The following is a 22838-nucleotide window of genomic DNA, read 5'->3' on the forward strand; positions in this document are numbered from 1 at the left end:
TTGGTGTGGCACCTTGTTGAGTTTATAGGTTGTTCTTCTTGCTTCCTGGATTCCCAGAATTGCCCTGGTGTTTTTTTTACCCTGGTTTTTACATCTTTCTTTCTTTCTTTTTTTTTTTTTTTAATTCTGTGCATGATCCTATATACCTCCATTATTATTTTTCCTGCTCAAGTTAACTAGAGATATTTTAATTGCTTACAAATCAAATAAGCTTCCCCAATACAAAAATTAATTCCAGAGAGCATGTTGCCAACAATAGACCTTCAGAGACTTGGTTACTTGGCATAGATAGGGCAGAAATCAATTAAGACTATCTTTCCAGAATGGGATTCTAATAACCCAAGGCACACAGTGATGAAACTGGAGATTAAGTAATTACTTTTATTCACTTGGAACCATGGCCTCTTGATGAAAGTCAAAGACGAGAGTGAAAAAGTTGGCTTAAAACTCAACATGCAGAAAACTAAGATCTTGGCATCTGGTCCCGTCACTTCATGGCAAATAGATGGGGAAACAATGGAATCAGTTGACAGACTTTATCTTTTTTGGGCTCCAAAATCACTGCAGATGGTGACTGCAGCCATGAAATTTAAAAACGCCTGCTCCTTGGAAGAACAGTTACGACCAACCTAGACAGCATATTAAAAAGCAGAGACATTACTTTGGCAACAAAGGTCCATCTAGTCAAAGCTGTGGTTTTTCCAGTAGTCATGTATGGATGTGAGAGTTGGACTATAAGGAAAGCTGAGCACCGAAGAATTGATGCTTTTGAACTGTGGTGTTGGAGAAGACTCTTGAAAGTCCCTTGGACTGCAAGGAGAACAAACCAGTCAATCCTAAAGAAATCAGTCCTGAATATTAACTGGAAGGACTGATGCTGAAGCTGAAATTCCAATACTTTGGCCACCTGATGGGAAGAACTGACTCATTTGAAAAGACCCTGATGCTGGGAAAGATTGAAGGCAGAAGGAGAAGGGGACGACAGAGGATGAGATGGTTAGATGGCATCACTTATTCAATGGACATGAGTTTAAGTCAACTCCGGGAGTTGGTGATGGACAAGGAAGCCTGGTGTGCTGCAGTCCATGGGGTCACAAAGAGTCGGACACGACTGAATGACCGAACGAAACTGATTCAACCGTCTGTTGAAGATAAACCTTTGTCGTCTGTTAGATACTGCTGCAGAAAACTTTCAGTTTAAAAATTATATTTCTTTTTACAAACATGTTAGTTTTCTAGGAACCTACTTTTATCTTGGCCGTTCTTTTCTTTAGATTTTTAGTTATTGTTAGTTACTCAGTCGTGTTCGACTCTTTGCAACCCCATGAACTGTAGCCCAACAGGCTCCTCCGTCCCTCGAATTCTCCAGGCAGGAGTTGGAGTGGGTAGCCATTCCCTTGAAGGGATCCTCCCAACCCCAGGGATCAAACCCAGGACTCCACTGTAGTGAAGCCCCAAAAGAAAGCCTGTTTCTGCCTGGCTTCAAGTCGAGGACCTTTTGAGTGTGAGGCGAATGTGATAACCTCTCCATTATGGAAGCACAGTTATTTTGCTGAACCTCACCACATGCGGGACCTTAGCTCCCTGACCAGGGGATTTGCTTTTAGTTCATTAATTTCTGTTCTTCCTTTTTCTTAGATGTTAATGATTTGATTTACCTCTGGTGTTTTAGTTATTTACATCTTGTTTTAGGCAGTATGTCTTCAGACATTACGTAAAACACATGCTCTGTGTCTTAAAAAATGATGAGAGGAATTTCTCTGGTGGTTCGGTGGTTAAAACTCCAATGCATGGGGCAAAAGTTTGATCCTTGTTTGGAGAACTAAGTAAGATTCCGCATGCTGAGTTGTGTGTCCCACCCCTTCCATGGTGAGACAAGTTCAAATTTCAATATAATAATAATTGAGTATCTACTCTATTCCAGATAGTGCTGGGGGATATAGCTTTGAACAAGGTAGTATTTCTTACTCTAATGGAAATTTCTTGTTATTTTGACTCTCAGTCTCCCTTGTGCAAAAGAGGAAGATGGATGGGAGAGATGATTAAAATTTATTATGCTATGCTATGCTATGCTAAGTCACTTCAGTCGTGTCCAACTCTGTGTGACCCCATAGACGGAAGCCCACCAGGCTCCCCCATCCCTGGGATTCTCCAGGCAAGAACACTGGAGTGGGTTGCCATTTCCTTCTCCAATGCATGAAAGTGAAAAGAGAAAGTGAAGTCGCTCAGTCGTGTCCGACTCTTAGCGACCCCATGGACTGCAGCCTACCAGGCTCCTCCGTCCATGGGATTTTCCAGGCAAGAGTACTTCTTATTTGCCGGGCACTTCCGAACTAATGTTAACAAAGTTAATTCTCGTCACAACTTTATAAAGGAATTACTTCTACTATTCTTATTTTAAAGAACCTGTGGCACAGAGAGGTTCAGTAACTAGCCTGGGGTTACACAGTGGAGAAACAGTAGAGCTTGGATTTGAATCAGATATGGGGTCGTTGTTGCAGTAGATCTGTTCACTTTCTGTGTTTGCCTTTGCTGTCCTTTCATTATCTACCTTTGATAATGAGTGAAGAACCTTAATTTACTTACCCTGTGGTTTCTTCAGAGTTTTCTGTATTCGGTGAGTTTAACACTGTTTCCTTCTTTATAATTTATTATTCTATAGCTTTAAATTTTATTTAAGGTTATATAAATATATATTTATATTTTGAATTTTATATCAAAAAGTTCTAGATATCATCTAGTTACGTCACCTGCTCTACTTTGCCAAAGTAGGTTGGAACAGACTATATATTTGACTTTAACCTGGAGCTGTTAAAAAGTTTACTCTTTTTCAAAGTGGAAAGTGAGACTTGACATTTAAAGGACACCACAAAGATACCTTGCTTCCCCTCTCGCCTTGTCATTACTAGTCTGTTGCTGGAAAACTGCAGTACATTTTTATGACTGGCTTCATTAATAGTGATTAAAATGATACACTTCCCCACTTTTCTTTTCTCTCCATATATATATTCAACTATTTCAGAGTAGATTGCTATCTTATGGGGGGAAGAAAATGTATAGAGATAGTATTTCATACTTGCATAATAGTAAGGGAAAAAACTTCATAAAACTTTTCATGCTAAATGAGAAAAATATATTTATATCTTTTTGCTTCCAATACTGAGACCTTATGCATCAAGTATTAAGTAAACCCAGTTTGCTTGGGAGCTGAATACAAAAGGAGATAATCAAGTTCCCAAGGTATATTACTAGTAACAATTAACACATGTGCCATCAGGCTACTTCATCCTACCATTGTAAACTATAGAAAAGGTAAAGAGAATGTACTCTAACATGCTGAGCTCGAATACCAACATTTATAAAATTTAAGGAGTTTAATTAGAAGTATTTAGTGGCATCACATTTTTCGGTATTTGTTATATCTTACCTCCTTTTGAGGATAGAGTTGGTTATATTCACTCCAGATTCTATAGTTTCTAAAGGCACTTAGAGCAGAAGCTTGGAGAAGGCAATGGCACCCCACTCCAGTACTCCTGCCTGGAAAATCCCATGGACGGAGGAGCCTGGAAGGCTGCAGTCCATGGGGTCGCTGAGGGTCGGACACGACTGAGCGACTTCACTTTCACTTTTCACTTTCATGCATTGGAGAAGGAAATGGCAACCCACTCCAGTGTTCTTGCCTGTAGAACCCCAGGGACGGGGGAGCCTGGTGGGCTGCCGTCTATGGGGTCACACAGAGTCGGACATGACTGAAGTGACTTAGTAGCAGCAGCAGCAGCAGCAGGGCAGAAGCTAGCCAGTCATTGCCTTCAATAAAAGATGTCTTTAAAATAAACAGTCATAATCTGAATGCTTGTTTGTTTGCTTTATACTTTTCCTTATCTCTTTGTCCTTTCCTCTCTCTCCCTCTCCCTTTTTTTCACACATGACTGTCAGCTGCTACACAGCAGTGCTCAGTGATAATGAGGCACACTGTTAAAGTAGTCCCCTTTTGTTTCTTTCTGGACCACTGATGAGGGACCTGGGAAAGAAATGTTATTGGTTCCTAGTCACTCTCCAAAGAGGACATCTTTGGAGAAAGTTTGTTTTTGCTATCTGGGATTAATAGTGAGACAAGTCTTAGAAACAAATTTGAGGGGGAAAAGGATTGCTGAGGATATTAAGGAGGGATGGTTTGATAGGAAACATAAAATTTATTTTGATGGGAAGCAGGTGAGCAGATAGGAAACACATATATATTCTCAAAAGAATGGATTCTTACATTATGCCTGGTTTTTTGATACTTGATAATTTCTAGATATGTGAGTTCTAACCCAGCCTTAATAAAGACTTTTTAAGTATTTTGTATAACTCTTGAGAATTATTTGACCCTTGGTACTACAGATTTTCATTACTAATTGCCCTATTCTCAAAATTTGGGCAGTTATTTCTTTCTACATTTTTGGGACCTGTGGGACAAATAAGCCAGTGGTTTTTTTATTTTTTTCCCCCCTTTAAGTTTAAGAAGACCTTTCTGATGTGGAGATAGACCTGTATTTATGATGGGCAGCAGTCCAATGTGACCAAAGCCCCCTTGCTGCAGTCTTTTTTTTTAATGTCCTATTTAAAATATTGAAAAATAGATTTACAATGAGTTGAGTATTTTAAAGCGTTCAGAATTATGTGGTCTTTTTTTTTTTTTTTAAGATTTTACGTGTGGTGAATTTAATAGCTTTGTCAGTTAAGTAATGGATTAGTATTCTAGGTTACTGACCTAAACAACTGAATGTTAATTTAGCAGGGTGTAGGGAGTGCTCAGAAGTTATGACTCTGTTATCCTGCCTACTTGCTATTTCCAGGTAGAACTCACAGCCTGAGAAAGAATATGTTAGATTTCTGGTCCAAAATTTGTTTTCGACTACCCCTTCCATTCATGGAAGCCCTTTCAGGCTGTCTAGTGTTGTCATAATTCATCTGTCTTAAATCTTTGAGTGCTTCCTTGATTTTTGGCACAGAGATTATGTGGCTTTTAAATCATGTACAAATAGCACCTTCACTTCCAGTTAAAATACTTAAAGTTATGTCAGCTTTAAAAGATTGCTGAAATCCTGATGAATACTCTTGAACTCTAAAGGATGGAAGAAAAAGAAATGCCAGTCAGCAGAGAGCCCTGTCAGTTGTCTGTTTCTTATTCCCTGAGGATAAAAACACTTAATACTTGATCGTGTAGCCAAACTAGACTCAAAAAGCACAGGTGTAGTGAGATTTCCCACTTAATTACTGGCAAGGAGATTAATATCCCAAAGGAATCTTTCCACTAGGAGAAGAATCAGCCCTTAGCACCTTCTCACTTTGCCGTGACAAAGCAGCAGCCTTTTAATACATAATACACTTTATACAAAAAATACAGGAACAGAAATTTTTCCCAGCCCCATTGCTACTCTAAGGTTAACTCATTACTGACTTTTGATGTTTAATCATACACTTAATCCAAAACTTACATCTAGAATATTTACATTGAAATCTCTATCGCAGTACGAAACAAAGTTAGATGAATAGCATCATAAGTTACCATTTAAGATGATAAGCAAAAAAGAAGTGGAATTGAAAGCAGAACTGACTGGTAGCACATTCATTTGGAATGAATAGCTGTGGCCATAATAAGTACAATTGTACTTATTATGTACTTATTAAATAAGTGCAGTTGTACCTGTGTATCATGAATAACAGAGATCTAAGGAAAAGAGTCATTTGCCCTGTATTTCAGTTTCGTAAGCTCTACATCAAAGATAAGTTGTATTTACTAAAAGTACCCAAGAGATCAGTAGTACTTTGCCTTTTTTGGGGATTCACATTCGTCTGTACCTGCCCCTGTTTTTCTGGGTAGCCTCAGATCACCTTCTGCTTGCCTGGAGTAATAAAGTGTTTTTGTCACAGGAGGCACTGAATTTCTTTCCATCCTCAGTAATAGCCATTATAGTGTACTATGTAGATCTGACTGCTTTGGGTAAAGTACTCCCATATTCCCAGTTTTTTTTTTGGCAGCAGACTTAGAGTGAAATACTTCCATTACCTTTAATCCCCTGTCTTAAAAGTAGCAAAAACTCCAGTTTAGGGAAATGAGAAGATGAATTTTCTCTTGACAATTAAAGTATCTTTTTTCTGCTCACTCTTCTTTTTACCTTTCATGTAACAAATTTGATTATTTTCTTCTGGTAACACCGACTTTTCTTATTTTTCATAATAATACTTAAGACTAGGTTTTTTGAGTTTTTTGACTGATTTTTCTTCAGATTTTTGCTTCCTTCTCGTTGCTGAGATTCATCAGGTCTTGGTCCTAGGAATTTCCATTTTATCTTTTTCGTTTTTCAGCCTATATGTCCCTATTTCTTAAGTCTTGGGCTGATTCCTGTAGGTGCACATTCAACCCCACCTACCAGGTATGAATTCTGTATACATATGTGTATAGTTCCTACCAGGTATGAATTCTGTATACATATGTGTATAGTTCCTATCCATACTTCAACTATTACAGAATAGTTCTACCTTGATGACCTTATGTTATCACCAAGATCATATCTATGATCCAGAGTCAGCATCTTCTGCCCTAAACCAAATTCCCTTTTCACCTTTTTTCCATTCATTTGGTCACTAGGCTTTTTTCTGATTTCAAGGAAAATGCTGTTTAAATCTTGCCTGTTGAGGCAAGTCAGCATAAAAGCCAAAGAAATGAGAAAATGCAGGATTGCAGAAATCTGCTGCTGCTGATCTCTAGCAGCATGATTATGAGGAGAACGCCTGGAGCCATTGGCCAAAAACCTCACATCTGCTGATGACCACAGCGCTACCCATAACTGCCCCCAGAGATTAATGACTTCTACTTTGACCTTTAAAATAGTGTGTAATTATCTTTCACTGGTGAATTCTCCAATTGGAATCCTGCTGGTAAGGGGGTCTGGGAGGTGTGTCTAGCCACTGCCATACAGGAAAGGATTAAAAGATAGGGATGTATCAATAGGCAATATCAAGCTCGTAACCTCAGTTCCCTTATCAGAACAGATATAGTCTCTTTGACTCAGAATTGTGGATCCAGCAGTTTCACTTCGGAATATTACTTAAAGGAAACAAAATCACTATCTTGAAGATTTATCTGTTACCCCCATGCTCATAGCAGCATTATTCATAATAGTTAGACATGGAAACAAAATTAATGTCCATTGACAAATCAGATGAGTGTATAAAGAAAATATGTTGTACACACACACACTCTCCCTATAAAAGTCTTGGGTATGTAATATGTAGCATGGTGATTACAGGTAGCTGATATACCTTATTTACCAATCTTCCCAACTTCTAGAAGAACCTGACACATAGTAATTAATATTTATTGAATGGATATCCATGAGTAAGGGGTTGATTATATGGTGTATCTTCAAGTATAATTCCACTGACCCCAATAAAGCTATATTTACATTGGCTTAGATGTCTGGTATAATTTTACATGATGAAAGAAAGTGCCACAAAATGATACAAACAAAATATTTGTCAAATTACCTACATATTTTTCTTTACTTAGTTAACATTAGGGGAAATACTAATAATAACCTGGGATGTTGGATGGGATAAATGTATTATATTTTTATATTTGAATGTTTTAATAAGTATATATATTTTAATGAATATAGGTTTTAAGAAGCAACTCGAGTACCTTGTTCCATTATTTGGGACCTTTTCAAAAATAGAATGGTACTGGACAAAACTGAAGAAACCGCTCTTTTAAATACTAAAAGCATATGTAAACACCAAGTTCTTTGCTTTTTGAAAGCAAATCTGGACATGTTTCTGTCTTCATAGGGATAAAAAAGACTGTCATAAATCTCTTCATAGAGATTTATGACAGTCTTTTTTATCGAATACATAATATTTCATTGTATTGGCATATACCAGAATTTATTTACCCAGTACATAAATTCTTCTCATTAATTTTTTTTTCTTACAAAAGAAAATGATTTAGGGAGGAATGTGTCTCTGTCTCAGTAAAATGTTAGCAGAATAGTACATTTAGTTTTGAGACCTGAACTTTGGTATGTATCTATTTCTCTGTTTTGTTGTATATTCTCCTTTGATGGTTTTGGTTTTATCCCTGTGTATTTCAGGTCTGCGTGTCAATGGAGAACTAATCACCGCCTACCCGCAGGTGGTGGTAGTGAGAGTACCAACCCCTTGGGTGCAGAGTGACAGTGACATCACTGTTTTGCGCCATCTAGAGAAGATGGGATGCAGGCTGATGAACCGACCTCAAGCCATCCTGAACTGTGTTAATAAGTTCTGGACGTTTCAAGAATTGGCAGGTCATGGTGTTCCTCTGCCAGATACTTTTTCTTATGGTGAGTTTACTAATAAGACTTTATTGCCTCAGTTTTAGAGCACTGATAATATAGAAAGCCCTACTAAACTGATAGGGTTATGTGATACAAGGAAATTTGTGAACATGAAAGAACTTCTTATAGAAGTGACTTTAAGTTTTAACAAACTAGGCAGGAGAATTATGAGACTTATCTTTGGTATGGAGAAGGAAATGGCAACCTACTCCAGTACTCTTGCCTGGAAAATTCCATGGATGGAGGAGCCTGGTAGGGGGTCACAAAGTCGGACACGACTGAGCGACTTCACTTCACTTCACTTCTTTGGTATAGGTAGAATGGACTTATCAAACTCTTTCTGTAAAGGGTCAAATAGTGAATATTTTTGGCTTTCCAGGCCATATGTTCTCTTTTGTGACCCTCAGTAAAGCTGTTGTATTGTGAAAGCTGCTGCTGCTGTTTTTTGTTTAGTTGCTAAGTCGTGTCTGACTTTTTTGTGACCCCATGGACTATAGCCTACCACGCCCCTCCTGTCCATGGTATTTCCCAGGCAAGAATACTGGAGTGGGTTGCCATTTCCTTCTCCAGGGGATCTGTTGACCCAGGGATCGAACCCATATCTCTTACATTGGCAGGCAGGTTCTTTTACCACTGAGCCATCAGGGAACCCTGAAAGCTGCAGTAGACGAAGCTTAAACAGTAAACGTGGCTATTTTGTAGTAAAACTTTATTACAAAAAGGCTATGAGCCAAATCTGTCCTCAGTTTGACAAGCCCTGAGGTAAAAGAATCTGATAATTGCTCTATAGTTTCTGATTATCTTCATTACCATTTTCATGTTAATGCTTCATAAATATTTTCATATTTTGAAAAAATTAAAGAAAATGACACTAGATATGCTTTAAACCATTGCTTCTGAAGTCATCTGTGGGAGAGGACCATTTTTATATTTTTAAAAAAATTTACTGTGGTTTTTAATACTATAGTGCTCTAAAACCAATTTACAGTATACATAAAGTACTGTAAAAATATCAGAACGATGCCAAATTGTTTTCTTGTGTTTACTCATCTTATATTTTTCTGGACACATATCAGTAGCAAAGAAGTCACAGAGGCAGAGGTTCCTGACCACACTTGATGAAGTAGCACTGTTATAAACATTGTTGTGTTAATATATTCCTGACTTTCCGGTTTTTCTAGTTTGGAAAGAATCAGGCTTACTATAAATCACTGTAGTTTTTCATTAAAATGTCCAGCCGAATGCTTGAAAAGTTGGAGAGGCTTTAAAAAGAAATTCCTGTCCTCTTGTTATTTTTAATATTTTAAAGAAGGGAACTCAGCCCGTTTGTATGGCATATGTAGATACCATTTCTCTTTTTAGCAATTGCACAAGAAGAGACAATATGAATAGTTCTTTCTTCCTAACAGTTCTTTTTTCTTTTAAAATGTTACAGCTTACCTCATCAGTCTATAGTACTGATTTTAAGAGAATGGAAAGGAGCAAAGTATATTAACCAAATCTGGCTTAAAATGTGGAGACTGGCTAATCATAATTTCTCTTAAGCTACAAATTTATGATATTGCAGTTGTTTAATGAACTTTTTCTTAGTCTGATTATTCTGTCAGCCATGCTGATTTTTTGCAACTACAATCCATTTTTGCTCTTTATCATTTGTTTCTGCTGCTGCTGCTGCTAAGTCGCTTCAGTCGTGTCCGACTCTGTGCGACCCCATAGACGGCAGCCCACCAGGCTCCCCTGTCCCTGGGATTCTCCAGGGAAGAACACTGGAGTGGGTTGCCATTTCCTTCTCCAATGCATGAAAGTGAAAAGTGAAAGTGAAGTTGCTCAGTCGTGTCCGACCCTCAGCGACCCCATGTACTGCAGCCTTCCAGGCTCCTCTGTCCATGGGATTTTCTAGGCAAGAGTACTGGAGTGGGGTGCCATTGCCTTCTCCGATCATTTGTTGCTAGGAAGTATAAACAGAAAGAACAAGATATAACCTGTGGGTTACCTGAGAAGCTCATGGTAGAATGAACTCTGGTTTATAATAGAGAAAAGAAAAATTAATTTGTGTAGTTGATAAGAGTGAGAGCACACACACACATGCATGTTAGCATTTTTTCAACTTTGGATGAGTCTTCCCCACTGACTCACTCTTCTATTTCTTAATCCAAATAGAATGCTGTATACTAAAGTTGATCTTAGGGCTTCTATTACTTGTGTGGTAGAAGAATAAAGGATGAAAATATGAAAAATAGAACTTCCCTGGGGGTACAGTGGATGAGAATCTGCCTACCAGCGCAGGGGACAGGTTTAACTCTTGGTCTGGGAAGATTCCACATGCTGCAGAGTAACTAAGCCTGTGTGACAGCTGCTGAAGCCTGTGTGCCTAGAGCCTGTGCTCTGCAGCAAGAGAACCCACAACAATAAGAAGTCCTATGATGAAGAGTGCCCCTCACTTGCTACAACTAGAGAAAGCCCACACGCAGCAATGAAAATGGAGTGCAACCAAAAATAAAAAATTATGAAAAATGTTAATAAAACTAGGAAACTTTGTGTTAACTTCTTTGATTTGGATATTAGAATGTTTATAGTTTAATAGTTTTTATCAATTTAAAAAGAAGTAGTTTTAAACTGATAGTTAACTGAAGACAAAATTGAGCCATTAAGTTCTTACCTTCTACCTTCTTTGTCTTGCTGACTTTAGATAAAATTTATCATAAAACACCTCTGCTGCTATTCTTAAATTTTATTTTTTGCTCAAACCAGGTGGTCATGAAAATTTTGCTAAAATGATTGATGAAGCAGAAGTACTGGAGTTCCCAATGGTAGTGAAGAATACACGTGGTCATAGAGGTGTGTATGAATTGTTGCTATTATACCTAATATTGAAACTATTCTTCAGAACTTCTAAAGAATTGTAGGGAAATTGCTAGGGGTGTGGTACCTCAGACTTGTGGAAGGCTTTTGTGAGTTGTTGAGTTTTGCTGGAAGCTATTTCTGTTCATTAAGTGGTTATCTTGGACATTTTAAGATGCATACTTAATTTAGACTGAGTCTCAAGTTAATGATCTATCTTCCTTTTCAACAGTACAAGGATTCTAGATCACTAACACCATCGTCCTCATCCCAATTTATGTTGTTTGAAAACAGTATATAAAATATCTTAATAACTTTGGATTAAGTAATGATTTTTTTAAGGGGTAAAATGATTCATAAATCCAAGTACTTCCAAGCTTTAGTGCCTTGACAGATAACTGGATGAGGGTTCAGCTGGGACTTCAGTGCACTATTTCTACCTGACTTCTCCTGTCAGCCAAGAAGTCTCAGGGCTCCTACAGTGACTGCTCCAGTGAACAAAGAATCTGTGTGACCTTTTACACCCTAGCCTCAGAAGTCAGATAGCATTCCTTATTCTGTATTCTGTTGGTTGAAGCAGTTACATCCCCTCCTAGATTCAAGCAGTGGGACATAGATTTCCCCTTCCTCTTAATGAGAAGACTGTCAGAGTATTTATAACTATGTTTTGGTTTTTTTTTAATTAATTTATTTATTTTTTACTTTGATGCTACAAGTGGCTTTTTTTTCCTCTTTTTTTTTTTTTAAATTTTATTTTATTTTTAAACTTTACAATATTGTATTAGTTTTGCCAAATATCGAAGTCAATCCACCACAGGTATACATGTGTTCCCCATCCTGAACCCTCCTCTCTCCTCCCTCCCCATACCATCCCTCTGGGTCGTCCCAGTGCACCAGCCCCAAGCATCCAGTATCGTGACTCGTTTCATACATGATATTCTACATGTTTCAATGCCATTCTCCCAAATCTTCCCACCCTCTCCCTCTCCCACAGAGTCCATAAGACTGTTCTATACATCATTGTCTCTTTTGCTGTCTCGTACACAGGGTTATTGTTAGAGGCTAATTACTTTACAATATTGTATTGGTTTTGCCATACATCAACATGAATCCGCCACGGGTGTACATGTGTTCCCAATCTTGAACCCCCCTCCCACCTCCCTCCCCATACCATCCCTCTGGGTCATCCCAGTGCACCAGTTTTAAAAACAGACACTTCTATTGGCACAAAAGTAGTAATGTACTACTATCTTACTAAATGCAAATATAGTATCTTAATATTGCGTAATATATAAAACATACGTTTTAACTCAGAAAAATGTTTTACTGATAAGTGAGGCTAGTATTATTGGCTAACCTGAAGAAATACAATTCACAAGAACCCAGCCTCACAATATATACCAGAATAAATTCTGTTAAGAGATTGGGGAATGCGAGAGTGACCATAGACAACTGATTCTGAGAAAGTAGAATGGGACACAAGAAGATACAGGTAGCAGATATCAACTGCATATAGTTTGATGACATACTCATTTCTTACTCTTTTTTTGGTCACAGGCAAAGCGGTTTTCTTGGCTCGAGATAAGCACCATTTGGCTGATCTAAGTCACCTTATTCGCCATGAAGCTCCATACCTGTTCCAGAAGTATGTTAAAGAATCTCATGGAAGGGATGTACGTGTCATTGTTGTGGGAGGCCGTGTGGTTGGCACCATGTTACGCTGTTCTACAGATGGGAGGATGCAAAGCAACTGCTCACTAGGTAAAAGCAATGCAGGAGTTTTTCTGTGATGTAAAGTAGTGTTATTTAAGCTTATTCAATGAGTATTTGTATATAACTCAGATCTTTTTACCTAATAAGTTGCAAAATATATCTTTCACATATAAATATCATTAATAGACTTAATACGAACATAATTTATGTATGTGTAAATTTGCTTTCACCCAGGCTCAATTTGTAATGCAATTCACACACCTATGAAGTGTCTACCAGTTTCCCTCTTTGGTTTTATATTGAATTGGCCAAAAAGTTCTTTTGGGTTTTTCTGTAAGATGTTACAGAACTTTTTTGGCCACCCCAGTATTATTTTCTATATAATTAAGGTTCATTTAGGCTGTGTCCTAACCTATTTAACTTGTTGGTCCAGATAATATTGCAGATTTTCATTTGTTTAAATGTATATTTTCTGAGATCTTTTATTGTTGAAGTGCCTCAGAGCATAGTCTAGGTGTTTTCCTCTTCTCTGTTTATTTTACTTTCTTAGTAATCTTACTTAGTTCGTGGCTTTAAATGCCATTTATATGTTACTCTTCTCAAATTTATCTCTCCAGTTTAGGCATTCTTCTTGAACTTGGGCACACATGTCACTGCTTGTCAATAGCTCCATATAGATAACTGTTAGAGATTTTAGTCTCAACATGTCCAAAACTGAACTCCCCATCTAACTACTTCTTCCAGTATGTCCCACACACTGTTTTCTCCTTATTGTTTATTGGCAGCTGTATCTTTCGAGTTTAGAGTAAATCCTTGGAGTCATCCTTGATCCCTTCACTAGTGTAAGACTTCATGTCCAGACTCCTTGAAATCTCTACTCTGAAAATGCACTACCTCTTATTCCCTCTCTCCCCAGTGAGAGGACTAGAACAGTCTTACTTTCCTTCCTGCTCCCCTCCTCTTGATTCATTTATTCACTGAACAAATATTTTTGAGCATCAAGTACTGTTTTAACAGTATTTTGTATATAACAGTGTACAAAACAGACAAAAATTTCTGCTTTCCTGGGCTTTATTTTCCATTGTTCTGGTGAAACCATTTAATAGTTTTAGTTCAAGTATGGGTTAGAATTTCTTTTATTGAGTTATCTCTTCTGTTTCAAGAATCAAGAGCTTACTTTATCAATTCCTAGGCTGTCTTTATCTATGTACAGTTAATTATACCCATATTGGGGCTTCCCCAGTGGCTCTGTGATAAAGAATCCACCTGCAGTGCAGGAGATGTAGGAGACACAGGTTCGATCCCTGGGTCAGGAAGATCTCCTGGCGGAGGGCATGGCAACCTACTCCAGTGTTCTTTCCTGGAGAATCCCATGGACAGAGGAGCCTGGTGGGCTACAGTCTACGGGGTCCCAAAGAGTCAGACATGACTGAAGCAACTGGACATGCACACACACATACCCATATTGCAAGAATTATTACTCATCACTCTTTATTCCCCAGCTGCTCCTTCCCATATCTTGAGTTTTTTAGTCATCTGCTGTTAATATCTTTTCTAGATTATTTTCCCTGGATGATGTATGTGAGTGATAGATACCTCAGAGACTGCTTTCTTTTTTAAGAGAGGATGATGTATTGGCTGAGATAGGATCCTGATTGTAAAAGTCTTGCTTCAGTTCTACTGGTTTATAGTTTATGTGTGCATGCTTAATCACATCTGACTGTTTGTGGACCCATGGACTATAGCTTGCCAGGCTTTTCTGTTCGTGGAATTTTCTAGAGAAGAATACTGGAGTAGAGTGCCATTTCCTACTGTGAGTGATCTTCCCGACCAAGGGATCAAACCTGTGTCTCTTGTGTCTCCTGCATTAACAGGTGGATTCTTTACCACTAGTGGCACCTGGGAAGCCTGCTTTATAGTTTACACTTTTACAATTGAATGTCCAAATCTACTCTGATTGGGCAGCGGGGGTGAAGTGGGGGGGTAGGTAATATATATTCTTTGTAAGTTTTTTGTTTTGTTCTCTTATTTTTGGTGTTTTACTTGAAAAGCTCAATGTTTTGTCAGGATATTTTTAGATATGTGTCTCTTCTCAGTCTGTCCAATGTGGATTTTAGTAAGGTGTTTCTATCAGACCTACTCGTTTTAAGCCTCAGGAAAACTCTTCTTTCCTTCTTGGGGAGTTTTTCTGATTCAGTTAGCAAATTTTTTGTTTGTGGCTTCACCTCAGTGTTTTTGTATGTGTTTCAAAATATTTCTTAAGCTAGATTTTCCAAGTTATACTCACAAAAGCAACTCTCCTTCATTTCTGCTATGGAAGTTTTTAAGTTGGGTAGTCATTTTTGTTTTAGTTCGGAGAGTTTTTTTGTGCTAAACTTGAACTTAATGCTTTTCTTTTATTCAAATTGTAGGTGGCTTGTTGTTTTTGTTCTTTTTACTGTTCCATCACATCAGAGCTCTGCTCTGGTTATTTGGAGCATTGCAAATGGTTACAGAGCATTAAAGATCCATCAGTACTGTGGATGCCGAGAAGCAGTCTTTAATTCGTTGACTAGTGTGCCCACAAAGCCCTCCTATTTCCTGGGCTTTTCTCCCTTACTCTTCCAGCCTCACTGGTGGTGGTGGTGGTGATAGTGGTGGGCAGGTGGGGAGGGGTACCTGAATCCTACTCATGTGTGCAAAAGACTTTTGGTCTTTTCAGGGTCAGGCAATACTCACATAGTAGTGAGGTTAATTTTCCTTCTGTTGAGCTCTTAAAGCCAAGGTTTTGTCAGAGTTCTTTTGCTTTCTGGTCCTTATCTAAAGCTTCCTGAAGCTGGTCACCAAATTAGAAAATCTAGTTCTAATTCTTTTCTCTCAGATACCAGCAAAGAGTTCCCCTACACTCAGCCAACTGCATTAAGCCCCAGGATCCTTTCAGCTTAGGGATGACACATAGAATAGGGGCTGTTGAGCAAGAGAACCGTGTTCCTAGATTCTATTCTCTGTTGTTGCTGCTGCTGCATCGCTTCAGTCATGTCCGACTCTGTGCGACCTTAGAAACGGCAGCCCACCAGGCTCCCCTGTCCTTGGGATTCTCCAGGCAAGAACACTGGAGTGGGTTGCCATTTCCTTCTCCAATGCATGAAAGTGAAAAGTGAAAGTGAAGTTGCTCATTTGTGTCCGACTCTCAGCGACCCCATGGACCACAGCCTATCAGGCTCCTCCGTCCATGGGATTTTCCAGGCAAGAGTACTGGAGTGGGTTGCCATTGCCTTCTCTGATTCTCTCTTACGCATCTCTATTATTTTTAGAAATCAAAATCTGGAACTGAGAGAAACCAATAACAATATTAGTTTAACTGTATTTTTGCAAAAGTTCCATGTTATTGCAAGTAAGATAGGCTTTAGTCAAAGTTCATTGTCTTCAGAAAATATAACATATTGAAAAAGTACTCACTCATCAATTTGTTGAGACTGGCTTGCAAGAGGATTCCCTAATGAAGGAGTTCTAGACTTCAGAGTCCCAGTTTTACATTAGCAGAGCAGTTTTGTTTTTGCTGTTGATTTAGAAGATTTTGAAGAGATGGTTAACCTTAGCAGGGTTACCTTTAAGGTCCGCTTTAATTTTACTCCAAAAACGTATCACTTCTTTTTTTCTCTTTTGCCAGGTGGTGTCGGGATGATGTGCTCATTGAGTGAACAAGGGAAGCAGCTAGCTATCCAGGTGTCTAATATCCTAGGAATGGATGTGTGTGGCATTGACCTATTGATGAAAGACGACGGCTCCTTCTGTGTCTGCGAGGCCAATGCAAATGTAGGTTTCATCGCCTTTGATAAGGCTTGTAATCTAGATGTAGCTGGTATCATTGCGGACTATGCCGCCTCCCTTCTGCCCTCTGGCCGGCTCACCCGGCGTATGTCCCTGCTCTCCGTGGTGTCCACGGCCAGTGAGACTAGTGAGCCGGAGCTGGGTCCCCCAGCCAACACTGCTGTCGACAACATGAGCGCAAGTTCCAGCTCTGTTGACAGCGACCCTGAAACCACCGAGCGAGAGCTGCTCACCAAGCTCCCAGGGGGCCTGTTCAACATGAACCAACTGCTAGCCAATGAAATCAAACTCCTGGTGGAGTGATTCCACCGGTAAATAATTAACCAACAAAACCCTTGTAAAACTTTCTTTTTCTTCTTTTCTTTTTTTTTCTTTCTTTTTTCTTTTCTTTTTTAAACCAACTTGCAATGCTGTTCATGAAAAATGCTCAGGAAGATGAGAAAATTGAGTAGGAGTAGTTAGGAGGGAAGAAGTGGGAGATAGACATGATCTCTGCTATTAAGGTGTTACTTTTATTTACAAATGCTACAGATAGAGAGGCAGAAGAGGTGAGACACAGAAAAATGTTAGGCTCTTGTAGTTACTCTTTTAAGTTACTCAGAAATGTGTAGGCTCTCAGGCCATGAATTTTTTTCATGGTCCTTTTTGTTTTTGTACAGTTGGTACAAATTTCACAGGAGTGTAATTTCATATTGCATTTTAACGGATGAGGTAAACATCCACCTAAATTATAATTTTTTCTTTTTTAAAAATCTGAAAATTCAGCCTATACACTATTAACTAGCAGCTTTATCTTCATATTTACGAAATCCTGAGGGACTCTTTTAGCGACTTTTTTCAACCCTTGATATGGGTGGGAGGGCAACGTGAGTGTGACCCAATAAAAATTTCCTTTAATGACAAAATTGGCATGTTTGCATGCATGATAAAAGGGAAATGAACAGTATTGCAATGTCTGGCACACAAAACAACATTTACTCCATTGTAGATAAAATTGCACTAGTTAAAAATATGTGCATTGACTTGTATTTGTTAGTGTTTTAGCCTTTTTTGAAAGACATATGCTCTGTTAATGTTGCATTTTTTTTTAATACATGCTAGTCTTAACATTCCCTGATCTATGCCTGCATCTTTAAGAATGGCCAAAGTGAAGAAAATGCTACCTTTTTTGTTAACAAGACACTGACTTGAAACATGTGCATTTAAGCCTTTTATTTTTTCCTTTTTTCTTTTGGTGGTTGGGCATTTAAAGAATAAGGACAAGGAAAAATATTTTGGGGGAGCAAATCAAGGGCCTATAAGTTCCTGACTATAAAACTGAAGTGATTCCATCATTATTTATTTGCATTTTTCACATTTTAAGAGGGTGTTGTGTGTGTGTGCGTGTGTGTGCGCATGTGCTTGCACACGCATGCATGTTTATGTGTTTGCTTTTTGTTTACACCAACCAATCAAAAAGGATAGATACTAGAAAATGGAGCATGATGGGAAACACAGTTTTTTACTTAAAAAAAAAAAAAAAACAGTCAAGTTGTTTTCATAACTGTACTCTGCTGGGTAGAGGTACTCACCTGAAGATATGAGGAGAATAGATTCTTTTTAGGCATTTGTGTATATGTGTGTTGTTTGCTTTTTTCTTTGATTCTAGACTGTCCAGTGTATGATTTATTCAAGGCTACATGCTTTCCCTCTGCTTCTTGCTGTGCATTTTTTCCTGTTACACATAGATTTTGCGGTGGGGTAGACTGAACATTTTTTGTTTGGGGACTTAGCAGTCTCTTATAGCCCTACTCTGAAGCCTTCAATATTCTCTTTATATTTCTTTATTTCTGAATTCATAAAAGCCCCCAAACTGCATATAATATGAGCCTTTAAACATGGGAAACTATTCCAACGAATGGTTTGGAAGGTGTGTTAAGAAGTAGAGATGATCCAGAATTCAACGTAATTTTTTTAAGCAGCAAGTTCCATCTCCCTACAATCCTCTGAAGCTTTTTACCCAAGTCCTTTCTTGCCTCTCCAGTGCTTTTTTTCCTTCAGATGGACCTTAAACATAATTTCTTGGACACTTACTAGAGAGACTTCGAGGCAATAAGATCAGTATTAACCAGTTCTAACAGAGGTTTGATCATGCTTATTGTACAGTTTTTCCCCCATTTAAAAAAAAAAAGGAATGTAATAAAATTTGTTTTCTTTTCCATAGAATTAAATAATATTAAAATGGAGTGAAAGGTTGATTGTTGACAAATAGAATAGTACCTCTAATCTGTGCAGTGTCTCATTTCACCTTAGTAAAAGATGTATAAGAGGAGTTTCTGGTTTACTTTAGGATATTCTAATCTCATCTAAAAGAATTTGACTTGTACCAGGTTATCGTGGGACATATTGTGGCATATATAAGTACCTCTGGCTCACTTGGTACTTGTTTTACTGAATGACCGTACTTTGGAAGGTGCACACTATTTGGGATAGAGAACTGAAAAGGGAGAATATTTAATTAAATCATAATTCATATGTGTATAGAGACCATCTGGTTGCCACATAGATTATGACACATATACTTGGAATAGTTACATATCACATGTATATAGGTCAGTGCAGTTTAAAACACAAGTAGAATACCTCTCTCTTTGATGAAAAACTCAAGGTTTCTCTTGGATGGGATAAGGCACCAGGAAAGATACAGGTGTAGCCTTGTAAAAAATTATCAAATTGACCAACTACGTTAGAAAAAATATCTGAGATTATTTCACTGTTACTTTTGCTCACTATCCATCTTTTGTGCATTCACACTCTATTAAAACATAGCCTTACCAACCTACTTCTAGATCATACACTCATATGTTAGAATGAGAAGGGCAAGAATGGTCATCTTAGAGTTAAAGAACACAAATGTCCTCTTGAATTCTCTCAAAAAAGTAAAGACTATGAACAAACCATACTGGAAGAACCCAAATAAACCAGCCCAGATATTTAAGTGAAAGTTAAATATATTTTCATATTGTTTAGTAAATTTCTTAAAATCTTTATTGCTATTATGAGAGTTAAAAATGTGTATTAACTAAATATGTATAGTTGTTATCATGTGAAAATCTGAATTATTGTAAAACTATTATATATTGTTAAAATTGTAATTCTGAATTGTATTTAAACATAATTCTTTCTGATATTGCTTTTATGTCACCCATGATGAAAAGCGGACTATATATATATACACAAACATACAGATATGAACTATTCCATTTAAAAGTTTTAATAGTTATTTTCTTTTGATTGGTCATTTCTGCTGGCTTTAATTCCACTGAACTTTGAAATATTTCTGTATATGCTATCAAATAAGAAAACATCCTGGAATATTTAGGAAAAAAATCCATTGAGAGACTTGTTTTCATCAACCACTTTATCAGACTTTTGAGAAGGTATTGAAGACATTGAAAGAAGTCATTGACTTTCATGATCATCTCTTCTTTTTCTCAAGAAGAAAACAAGGAAAAAGAAATTCTCTTCCTTCAGTGAATCCCCAGTTTGGGGTCTGGGGCGCTTAGAGACATTGTGAAATCCAATCTTGTGTTACATTTTTCTGCTGGCTCACTCACTCTTTTTGAGAAGGTTTATGGGCTATATGGCTGGTGAGACACGATCCCCTCCTAAGAAAATGTAGGTGCTCAGACAGGTAACCTCTGCTGCTACTGTTTTTATTTGTTTGTTTGTTTGTTTAATTTCTTTTAAAAATTGTTTTTGTTGTACTAGGATATTTTTTAATGTAATATATTGCAGGATTTATAACGAGGTACTGCTTTCTTTCTTTCCTTTTTTTTTTTTTTCCTTAAAAAACAAAACAAAACAAAATTTCATTTAAGATACATTTAGGCGCCTTTGAAGCTTGGATTTTGGAATGTTTCAGTAGTGGACAGAAATCTGCTGTTGGAATCTCCTAGTCTTCCAGGTTTAATTTGAAATGTTTTTAGTTTTGTTTTGGATTTTTGTGTGATATTTTATTTCCTTTATACCAATTGCCCTTTTGCCATGCTGTTTTGGGGTGGCTGCCTAACTCTAGTGACAGTTCTTTCTACATTAACGAAAATGTGGTGTTTTAAATTCCATAATGTTTTGCATTTTTTAAATTGTTTTTAAAGAAATATTCTAACTGCTTGCACTATTACTGTTCTTTGCCAGCCTTTTCAGGAGCCAAAAAAACAAAAACAAACAAACAAAAAAATACCCAGAGAAAAAACTTTCCTTCTTCCCCCTTCCTGATGATGAGTGAGAAGTATTGAGAACTTTCGGGGTCAGTGCCCTTCTAAACTCCCCTTCCCCCAATAATGCAGCTGTAGAGTGAATGGTAAATGCAGCGGTTTGGATTCAGGCACAACCCCAGCCTGCCGGCAGGTAATTTGATTCTCCTTTTTTTTTTCCATCACAAGGCTAACCTTACTTTCTTTTTAAAAGTTCCTTTCTTTATGTACTTTGAAGGCACCCGTGGGTTTGTAATTACTTTTGTTTCAAAAAACAATGTGTAAATTCATCTAGCAAATAATTTACTTATAGAAAAACCTTTGGGGGTAAAGTATGAATTAGTTGGGATGAACTCAGAACTTTCTTGGGGGATTTGCTTTAGCCATTTAGATCTTTCCGTTTCTTGCATATATGTCTATAATTATTTCAGAGTGTGACTTTTTTGGCTTTGTTTTTGTTTTGGGTTTGTATGTTTCTTCCATTGTGCTACTCTGGCTTAAGCTTTTTCAGAGGTTGGTGTTCCGAATACACAGTGAGCTCACAGTATAAAGACATCAATTAGGAGTTGACAGGTATGGAAAACTAGAGTTTTGAAAAGGTAAAATTAGGTTCTAGGTTATATATATGGTAAAAACTCACCATAGCCCTCAGTTGACCTTAGTAGTGCTTCTCTTTCTCTGACTTCATTATAAAAGTGAAAGATAATGAGACCAAGATAATAGAGAGTGTTTATTTCAGGAGCAGCATAATTTCAGAACAAATGATTTTAGTGTTTCTGAAACACTAGTTCTCACAAAGAGGTAGATGTCAGCAGACATCATGAAGTAATAGTTTAAACATTCAAAAAGTTATAGGTTGAATAGATTGGAGGGCACTTCTGAAGCACAAGCTCTTGAAGCAATTTATTAATTCCATGGAGTAAAGTTAGTGGCCGAAATAGGAATATAACTTAGCCATTTTAACAGCCTTCCCGTTAGTTAATATACTATCCCCTCCTCTGTCTATCCCAGTCCATCTATCCTTTTCCTTCTTTTTCTTGTCCTTCCTGAAGTTTAGCTCTAATATGAGTTTTGGAAGATAATCCTCTTTCTGATAGGTAGGATTTTAGTGGCAGAAGTCAAGACCTTTCCAAACTTCTCTTTGGATGTCCTATCCCAAGAAGGCTGTAAGTCTGATAACCCTCCAGGTTAGTGAATAGGGAATCCTGGCTTGTAATGTGGTTTCTACTGCTAAAGGCATATAATAAGTTACTAATAAGGTACTAACTTGTTGTGCTTCAGTTCACTCCTGTGAGGTAGGGATAATCATTCCCGTAGCATCTTAAGATTTAAAATATTTATCTCTTGAACTGAAATTTACTAACCAAGGAATCCCACTGCACTCATGCAGTAATTTATGATGTATACTAAATAGGCTTGAATGGAAGGACCTTGTTCTGTTGCTGATAAGAATGGCCAGCATTAGAGTGTATATACTATGTGATTACTTGGAACGTGGAGGATTGTGAACCTCCATTCCGCTGCCTTCCCCACTTCCCCCTCCCTGAAGATCACTTACATGTTAAGAATGATTACTTTCAGATTTCACCATATTCAAACTATATTAGATGGTCCTTATATAGCGTATATACCTGGCTGCTGTTGTGTGGTTTGGGAACATGAGGGGTGGGGTGAATTGTTGTTGTTTTAGGTTTCAGTCAGACAGCCATCCCTGTGCCCCAGTTCCCAGAAGCACAGCAGGCCTCTAGAAGCATCCGTGGGAACGGCGCAGTCCTGACATCAGCAACTCTCCTGCTCAGGCTCATCCCATATCCAGAGGTCAAAGGGTGGGGCTTGAGATGGGGGAAGGAATGAAAAAGCAGAAACAATGTCACTGCAG

General features: G+C 37.8%; 1 protein-coding gene across 6 annotated transcripts in view; it reads left to right on the forward strand.

Moving 5' to 3' along the window:
• RIMKLB (ribosomal modification protein rimK like family member B) overlaps window positions 1-20935 on the forward strand; it is a 129160-nt gene extending 108225 nt beyond the window's left edge. For all 6 annotated transcript variants that reach the window (XM_044941051.2, XM_006069770.4, XM_044941050.2 and 3 more), the window contains 4 exons: window positions 8136-8366; window positions 11112-11198; window positions 12759-12962; window positions 16564-20935. In XM_044941051.2, the coding sequence (XP_044796986.1) occupies window positions 8136-8366; window positions 11112-11198; window positions 12759-12962; window positions 16564-17027 (986 nt within the window). In that variant the 3' untranslated portion in view covers window positions 17028-20935. The remainder of the gene's footprint in view (window positions 1-8135; window positions 8367-11111; window positions 11199-12758; window positions 12963-16563) is intronic.
• The last annotated feature ends 1903 nt before the right edge of the window (window positions 20936-22838 follow it).

Source organism: Bubalus bubalis, chromosome 4, assembly GCF_019923935.1.
Source record: "Bubalus bubalis isolate 160015118507 breed Murrah chromosome 4, NDDB_SH_1, whole genome shotgun sequence".
Classification (NCBI taxonomy): domain Eukaryota; kingdom Metazoa; phylum Chordata; class Mammalia; order Artiodactyla; family Bovidae; genus Bubalus; species Bubalus bubalis.